Raw genomic sequence first — 9095 nt, forward strand, 5'->3', positions numbered from 1 at the left:
TTTTCTAGAAAATGTGTGGAAGGTTCTGTTATAGGAGAGACTGGTCCCTGTCTGCACACCCACCGCCTATGCTCCCGGCTAAGAAGAATGTTTGGGGTTCCCGTCTCCCACGGGGCAGGCCCATCTGGTCCAGGAGCCAAGGGTGGCTGGTGCACCTGGGGACAGAAAGGAGACGTGTCTGCAGACCCGGCCTTTGCTGGCTGTGAACCAGCTCAAGGAGAAAGGCAAGGAACTAGAGTGGGGAGGAGCGGCTTCGAGGTGCACCAAGGGCCTTAGCATCTTCCTCTTTTCATTTAGAAGGCAGGCGTTCATGTGTCTTTGCCTGCGTGTATGCATGCTAACTCTGCCCGGGGCCCACCTCCCCAAGAGCAGAGTCCAGGACCTCCCAGCACAGTTTCTGCCCCAACGGGGCCAGGACGCAGCTTGACAGGCCACGCGGGAGGCAGTCTCACCTCTGAGAATGGAATACGGCATCACAGCTGGGTCTGGATGCAGGGGTAGAGACCGACAGTGGGAAAGGGGTGGTGGATAAAGGACAGCAGGGATGCTAGGGACCCCTGCGCAGGCAGGGAGCGCAGACTCTCCTGCCTGTGGGGTAGGCAGAGCCACCTGGTCTGGTGTGATGTCGGGGACAGCAGGAGATAAAGCGGGTGGGCTACCAGGAGCTGTGCCGTGGGAACCCTGAGAGCCCAGCTCGGCAGTCTGGACGTCGCCTGTGGTTGGGGACACCGAAGGGCGGACAGCTGGGCTCTGGCTCATGGCTCCCACTCCCACTCAGGTGTGAGGTATGGACAGCAGCTGGTGCTCTGGGGGCTCCAGTTTACCTGCGAGCAGACTGGGTCTCCCTGGGGCTTGCGCTCCCCAAGGCCGGGTCAGATGTGCCCCACCAAATCTAGCAAGGAGCCACACATGTCAAATATGGCCAAGACAAGCAGCTTTGAGCAACGGCTCCCAACCCCTGAGCCAGCGTGCGCGCCAGCAGACACCAGCCTGCGTGTTAATATCTGCACCTTCTCTTGGCTGCCACACAGAAGGGCAGGTCCCATTTTCCCAGCCAAGCCTTGGTCAACAGGCACCCCATTTTGCACTGGGGGACAAAATGTGACTTCCGGCAGCTCCTGTTCAGGGCGAGTCTTTTCCCTCCTAGGCTTTGCCTGGGGAGGGACCCTGAGGCTAAGCTTGTTGCTTCAGAGGGGATACTGCCTTGCCAGGTCCAAGCTGGAGTTCTGCATGACTTCTCTTTAGCTATGTGACCACAGGCACACGGACTTGACACCCAGGTCTCACCCGAGGCCAGAGCAGTCATTCCCTCGGGCCCGTTGTTGACAGAGGGAAATAAAGCCATGGTTACAGTAGCCCCAGCTTCTAAATCTGGCAGAAAGCCTCAATAACAGTGAAATGATGGAGCATACAGTCTCCTAATACTTGTTGTCATTTTTTTTCTTTTTTCCCCTTCTGGAACCCCACGGCGTCCCTGCGGCTACGCTAAGACTCAGGCTGCTGTAAGTGGAGGAAAGCGCTTCCTCCTCAGATTATCGGTGCGACTGAAACCCCCTTTCAAATCCGCTGCCAGACGTTCCCAGGGCCCCGTGCTCAGAGTCTCAGAGGCGGAAAAGTGGGAGGTCTCTCCGGAAACACCTGTCTCTCGTCTCCCAGGGAGATGTCAAGACACAGTTGAGACACTGAATTCTCCTCCTGTGGGGGAGGAGGGAGGACCAGCCATCTCCTTCCCAGCTGCGGGGCGGGTGGGGGAGGCAGGGGCCCCTGCCTGGAAACCATTTCCGACACTGGCCTGTCATCTGCTGAAATGATGCCATTAGAGGGACCCTTTAAGTCAGGTCATGTGCTCCCGTTACCATCACCCCCCGGCAACTGCTACGGTCTCACCTGCCTCTGTCAGCTTTCCTCAGGGAGCGTGGGTGAAATAATTCCAGGTCTTGCCATTTTCACGGATTTTTTTCCCCCGTTTTCTGGATACTGCCTCTCGTAGGTGGTGGTGTGTGGTACCTGCAGACCCCAGATGGTGAGTTTGAAGCTGCAGACACCTCCTACAGTTGCCAGGATGGATCCTGAACCCAGCGTGGACCGAGCATCTGGTCCAGAGCGCCTTGCCCAAGAAAATGTTTTCCTTTTCCTTCTTTTTCTTTCCTTATAAACACCACCGCCAGAACCAGTCCATCTGCAGCGATGCTTTCCTGGGAGATCGGATGACGGCACCCTGAGCCTCATCAGGGAAGCTTGGGGTAAACGCCAGGTGGAGGCTAGGGGCGTGTCACCACCTGCCTCCGGGTGAGTGTGGACCGTGGACACTCGGTCAGCTCCTGCACCGAGAAGCAGTATGGCCACCGGCCTGTTGCCTCTGCTCCCTGAGCCTCAGTTTCCCCATCTGAAAAACTGAGGGTGACCAGCTCACCACGTGATTCGCGTACACACACACACACTGCCACAGTCACCATTCTCTATTTTCAAAACGGGTTCGTTGTACACACCCAGCTTTAACAGAGGTAGGACAAGCGGGAGTCCTCCATCTGGCTGTGACCTTGAAGACTTTAATTAAAGCCCCCATAACTCGCCTGTGTGTGGTTTGGAGCCACAGTTTTCCCGTCAGTAAGGTGCAGGGGACAAGGTGGGTGGCTGGACCAGATGCTGCCTATTTTCCTTTTACTCGGATATTCCTGTGATTCCAAGAAAACTACCTTTCTTTTTCTCTCTCTTTCAATAGAAATTAACAGCTCACAGGAGGTTTGTCAGATCCTTGAGAATCAGAGAAGAGGATGTCAGGTGATGGTTCCAGGATGGGGGGCTGGGGAATGGGATGAGAGGAATAGAGGGAAAGGAAACACTTCCCAGAGCAGGAGCCAGGACCACAGAACCTCATGCAGGACACCGGGAGTTGGGGTGTCTTGGGGGAAAGAAGGAGAGGATTTGTGATGCCAAGGCTCCACGAGATGGACATGGTCTCGCCCTCTGTGAGGTGGCCCTACCCTCTGTGTCTTTGCTCACGCAGCTCCCCTCCTTCTGCTTCTGGTGGGAGCCCCACTCATCCATCAAGGCCTGACTTAGAGACTTCCCTGGTGGTCCAGTGGTTAAGACTCCATGCTCCCAATGCAGAGAGCAGGGGTTTGATCCCTGGTTGGGGAACTTAAGATCCCACATGCTGTGAGGGACAGCCAAATAATAACAACAACAACAAAAACCCCTGACTTAGTGCTCGTTTCCTGTAGCCCAGGGTTGGCACACTGGTAATGGAAAGGCCACGAATAAGCAGTTTTGACTAAGGCCACGTGACCTCCATCACAGCTCTTCAACTGTGTCCTTGTAGCTCTAGAGCAGCCAGACGTGACCTGTGAGCTAGGGTCGTGGCTCTACTCCTAAAAGAATTGATTTGAATTTTGGGTGCTTCTCATGTGTCACAAAGTGTTATTCTTCCTTTGATTTAAAAAAAATCATTTTAAAATGCAAAGACTGTTCTTAAATTGGGGACTGTATAAATACAAGCAAGGGGTCATCGTTTGCCAGTCCTGCTCTGGCCTCTTGCTATGCAAAATGCAGTTCATGGACTAGTAGGTCAGCCTCACCTGAGAGCGTGGTGAAAATGCAGACTTTCAGGGACCACCCAGAGTGACTGATTCAAAGTCTGTATTTCAGCAAAAATCTCTGGATGACCTCTGTGCACTTTAAAGTTTAAAAAAAATACTGATGCCTGGTTGTCACCCAGGATTGGGCTATAACAGGTGTGGTTGCAGCCTGGACACTGGGATTTTGTAAAGCTCCCTGGCAGATTCTGATGTGCCCCAGGAAGATCCCCAAGGAGAGAGGGCTGGCCCCCCCACAACCTGCCTCCCAAAGACCCCTGGTCACTCCTCCTTCACAAAGCTTGTCACCATGTGAGCTCAGGTTACGCCCTGAGCTCCTCCAGGACCAAGATTCCATGCAATCTTAGACACAGGAGCTCAGACAAGATGCCCGCCCTCTTGGGAGTCAGTCTCCTCCTTAGGATGGATGAGATGGGCTCTGAGTGCTTTTGTAGCCGTGAAGACACTCTCCCCTGGGAACTCCAATGGTTAGGACTCTGTGCTTTCACTGCCAGATGCCCAGGTTTAATCCTTCGTGGGGGACCTAAGAGGGACTCCCCAGCTGGCTCAACAGTAAAGAATCTACCTGCAATCCAGGGGACACAGGTGACGCGGGTTTGATCCCTGGGTTGGAAAGATCCGGGGAGGAAGAAATGGCAACCCACTCCAGTACTCTGGCCTGGAAAACTCCATGGACAGAGGAGCCTTGGAGGCTAAGAGCCCACGGGGTTGCAAAGAGTTGGATGCGACTGAGCATGCACCCTCGGGGAACTAAGATCCTGCAAGCCATGCAGCCTGGCCAAAAAAACAAAAAGCCCAAAACAAAACCACTGTCCCTTGACCCCAGAGGAATAGTAGGAAAGACACTCCTGGCCTCTCTCCAACCCCCAGCTTCTCCCCGGCTCAGGGCTCAGAGTCCTCAGACTGGCCCAGGCTTGGAGCTTCCCAAGGACTCTGGGGGCAGTAGGGACAAAAAGAGGCAACCTCACCCCACTCAGTCCCATTCGTCACATTCAGCAGGCCCCACTGAGCCCCAGGGATGGCCGACAATCCCCTCTTTCCGACCCCCTCTCCTCCTTCCCACTGAGTCCCATAACCCCAGGCCCATCTCCTTCCTCTGCCTTCCATGGTCCCCTTACCTGGGATTTCCCTAGAGAAGAGGGTGAGGGAGGGGTGCACTAGGTTGGCTCAGGGCCCTGCACCCCACAGGCATGGCTCTGAGTCTCTCCTCCCTGCAAGGCCCCTATCACATGGAGCCTCCCACCTCCTGGAGCCCCCAGCCCAATATGTGTGCAGCCCTAGACTTCTAAATCCTGGAAGAGTCCCCGAGAACGCATCCCTCTTCATACACACGGGAGACCAAGTCTCAGAGGAGGAGGGACTCACACCCAGGACAGTGCAGATCAGGGACCCCCGTCCCCTCCCCTCCCCTCCCCTCCCCCCTCCCTTCCCCCTCCCCCATACCTCCCCTCACTGCAGAGGGCTCCTCCCTCTGCACCAGCTGCCCCAGGCGGGGAAGGAAGAATGGGGCGCTGGGGTTTGTGGGAGGTGGACAGCCAGAGGGGCCTGCTGGGACCACGCCCCTGCCAAGGGGCCTGCCTTTGACTGAGGACAGTGTGACAGGGCCCTGCGTCCTCCCCTCCCCCGTCAGCATGACCACCCGGCCCCGTGGAGGCCAGAGTGGGCAGCTGTGGCCCTCACACCCCTCCCAGCACACAGTAACGGAAACACCTGCCATTTACTGAGCAGCTACTATGTGCCAGGCACTGTGCTAAGCACTGTGATCTTCTGAGATAGTGCTTCCATTTAATAAGTGATCAGAATGAGGATCAGAGAGGTTATCAGCCAGACGAAGGTCACACAGCAAGGAAGGGAGTGATAGGGGAGGGATGGTAGAGAACAGCTCAGAGATTTCTCTGAGAAGACATCTCAGAGATTTGAAACTAGAAGGCATCTCAGAGATTTCCTCCTCAATCTCTGGAATTCAAACCCAGGTCTGTCTGCATCTGTTTCCCGGGGGCTCTCAGACCAGGTTGGCCGCAGGCCGCAGGGGCCGTGTTCACGTTTGTCCCTGCAGCTGATCCCTCAGAGGTGCTGGTTCCAGGAGACAGGGCGAGCTGGAGGACAGATACAGCCACACCGAGGAAGCTCAGCCGCCCTCCCAGGCTGCAGCTGTCTTCTGTCCCAAGACCTCCTCCCATCACAGTGAATGCATATGCTTTGGGTTCAGCAGTCCTGGGACTGAATCCTTGCTCTGTGTGCCCTTGGAACTCAGTTTCTCCTTCTGTGAAGTGGGAGTACCTAGCTAACAGCGTTGCCGGAAGCAATGGAAAGAAGTTGTGGAAAGGGCCTCACACAGGTGATAAATAAACAGTAACCACGCTATTCGGTGTTTCCCGTTCTGTGGAGTCTCCCTCTCCTGGGAGCAAGCTTTTCCTCAGAAGGGAACAGAGGCACAGAGCCTCTTGGAATGTGACAAGGCTCCCTGGGCTGGACCCTGAGTATTAGCCCTTCTTTAATTAGCCTTTAACTAAAAATAACACCCCCCATCACCCTGGGCTGTGCACCTACTTCCCCGGTGGGGCTGAACCACATCTGGGAGTTGAAAGAGGGGTGCCGGGTCGGGGAGTGGGGAACAGCCAGCCTGTGAGACAGAACCTAGAAGATAGGCAGGTGCAGAGAGCTGGAGGCTTTATTGAAGGAGATACAGAACCGGGTGAGGGCTCTTGCCATCAACCAGACCATGGCCTCCATCACCCCCACACTGTCAGGGACTCCTGGACACCTGTCTGTCTCCCTCCCCTGCCCCTGGACAACACAAAGGGAATCTTACCCCAGACTCATCAGAGGTGCCCAAGGGGGCCTCCAGAGTTCTGTTCAGGAGTGGGTAGGGAGGGGGACAAAGGACGGCCCCTCCCGGGCAGTCATGGACAGTCCCATCACGCTGGTCCATCCATCTCTCCACCAGCCGGCCTGTCTGTGCCTGAGTCGGCCCCCATCACTTGCAGCTCTGGAGCCGGGTCCTATGGTGCTTTTCCTCGGTCAGCAGGGGGATGAAGGTGTCGCTGTGGGACAGCTTCAGCCGGCTGCTCCAGCTGGGGTCCTCCTTCCCAGCGGGCTCCGGCGGCGGGAGGTGGTCCAGGTCACCGCGGGAGCCCCCTGCCTTGCCCTCACCAGCAGTGCCGGAGTTGAGTTCCATCAGCTCCAGCTCATGCCTGGCCGCTGTCTCCAGGACTCGCTGCTTGTTGTAGTATCTGACAAAGTTGTTGATGATGGGATGAATGGGCAGGGCAATGGCAATGACCCCACATAGGAAGCTGATGGCCGCATTGAGCTTGCCCAGGGTGGTCTTGGGGTAGATGTCACCATAGCCCACCGTGGTCATGGTGATGATGGCCCACCAGAAGGACTGGGGGATGCTCTTAAACAGGGTCTCTGGGTGGCTCTGCTCCATGGTGTAGCCCAGGGCAGAGAAGACGAAGATGCCCACGGCCAGGTACATGAGCAGCAGCCCTAGTTCCTTGAAGCTGCGCTTGAGGGCGTAGGTGAGGGTCTGCAGCCCGGAGGAGTGGCGTGCTAGCTTGAAGATGCGGGCGATGCGCATGATCCGTAGGGCCTGCACCGCCTGCTGCACGTTGGTCAGCTCCATCATGCGGGCGCCCAGGTGTGTGAGCGTGAGGCTCACGTAGAACGGGAGGATGGCCAGCACGTCCACGATGTTCATGAAGGACAGGGCGAAGTGCAGCTTGTTGGGCGAAGAGAAGAGGCGCAGCAGGTACTCCAGCGTGAACCAGCCGATGCACGCCGTCTCCACGTTCTCCAGCGTCGGGTGCTCCACGCGGTTGCCCTCGGCGTCCAGGACCTGCAGCTCTGGTATGGTGCCCATGCACATGACCACCGACGAGACGAGGATGAGCAGGAAGGACAGCACGGCCACCACGCGCGCCGGACACGAGGACTCAGGCTTCTCCAGGAACTTCCAGACGCACTTCTGGCAGCGTTGCCAGCGGCCCTCGGCCGTGTCCACGCCCAGGTCGTCCAGGATGAGCTGCACGCGGCGCGCGATCTCCTCCAGCTCCTCACGCTTCTCGCTCAGGTGGCTCTTGCAGCAGTCGTCTAGGAACTTGAGGTCCACCTTCCAGAAGTCCATCTCGTTCTTGAAGCAGATGGGACAGATGCCCTTCTTCATGTGCACCTCCCCGAAGTAGTAGACCTCAATGACACACTTGAAGGCATCCGGGTCCCTGTCGAAGTAGAATTCGCGCTTCCCGGGGTCGTAGTCGTCGCACAGGGAGAAGATGGTGTCGTAGCCTCCGGCCAAGCAGTGGATGAGCTCGGCCAGCCGGGTCTCGGGGTACCGGCTCAGGAGGTCTCCGTACAGCACCTGCCGCACGCCCCCCACGTTGACCACGATCTCGATGTCGTCGTCCGCCCGGGAGTCCTGGCTACCTGGCTCCGGGAGGCTGCGCTCCCCGGTCCCGTCCATTCTCCTGGCTTGTGCCCGCGCGGCCTCGGCTCCGCGCCCTGCAGCCGCCGCAGGGTCGGCGGGTCCCACCGGTGCGCGGACCCAGGGGAAGCCTGGCCGGCGCCCGCCTGCCTGGAAGCGCGGTCACAACCGGCGGCTGCGGGCTGGGGCGCGCCGCGGGGGAGGCATGCACCCGGTGGCTGGGGTCCCGGCGGGCATCCGGGCGCTGGGAGCGCGCCGGCGGTGCGGGGCGGTGTGTGGCGGGGGTCGGTTCTCGCGGCCACCTGCCTCGCCCCGAGCACTCACCCCGGCTCCCGGGTGCGGCGATCCGCCGCTTCGGCTCGGCCTCTTGCAGGAGTGGGGTCCCCCTCGTGGGCGACAGGCAGGGTCCTGGGTCCCCGGGCGCACGGGTCCCCGCGTGCGCCCCCGGCGCGAGACGGGTCCCGTCGCTGCCGGACCCACACCGCCCGCCGAGGTGTGCGGAGAGCGAACTTGGGCTTGCTTTGCCCAAGCCGTTTCTAAACACAATAGGAATTCCAGCCTGACGTCAAGAGCTTTTCAGACTGTACCCTCTTCTGGTGAAATTCTGCAAGGCACGCGCGGCAGCGGCAGGGGAACGGGTTAACCCTTGGGCAGACGGGCACAGCTGCGCGCCCGCCGCCACCGCCGCGCGCCTGTCCTCGCCTCCTGGCGCCGGGGGTCACACGGGGCCCGGGACCTCCGGCTTGAAAGCGACAGGCCGACGCTGGCTGAAAAGTTTCTCTCTCTCTCTGCATCGAGAAGATCGATGGTGAGAGAACACAGCCGCCTGTTGCTCGCCCCGCAAACCGTGCCCAAGAAAGCCCTTCAGGCGCCCTCCCGCGCGTTCCGGCCGCCGGTCCCGCCTGGTCCCGGGATGCTTCCCTCGCTCCCCCTAGGGGGTCACTTTCCACCTTCACCGAGTGCTGTATAACGGCTACAGCCAGTTCAGCCCCGTGGAGGAGAGAAGGGACCTGCCCAAGGTCACACAGTGAAATGGGAATGGAACCCAGGATGGGCGCCTCTTCCTCAGAGAA

The 9095-nt window shown here is 58.6% G+C and overlaps 1 protein-coding gene across 1 annotated transcript; it reads right to left on the minus strand.

Moving 5' to 3' along the window:
* Positions 1-6249: 6249 nt before the first annotated feature.
* KCNF1 (potassium voltage-gated channel modifier subfamily F member 1) lies at positions 6250-8675 on the minus strand. Its single transcript, XM_061433313.1, has one exon. It carries the CDS (start codon positions 8059-8061, stop codon positions 6574-6576), a length of 1488 nt encoding a protein of 495 aa, XP_061289297.1. The 5' UTR covers positions 8062-8675; the 3' UTR covers positions 6250-6573.
* Positions 8676-9095: the final 420 nt, after the last annotated feature.

Source organism: Bos javanicus, chromosome 11 (assembly GCF_032452875.1).
Source record: "Bos javanicus breed banteng chromosome 11, ARS-OSU_banteng_1.0, whole genome shotgun sequence".
Lineage (NCBI taxonomy): Eukaryota > Metazoa > Chordata > Mammalia > Artiodactyla > Bovidae > Bos > Bos javanicus.

Coding starts and splice junctions, on each gene's coding strand:
- KCNF1 (XM_061433313.1), bottom strand. CDS start 8,061: ATGGACGGGACCGGGGAGCGCAGCCTCCCGGAGCCAGGTAGCCAGGAC.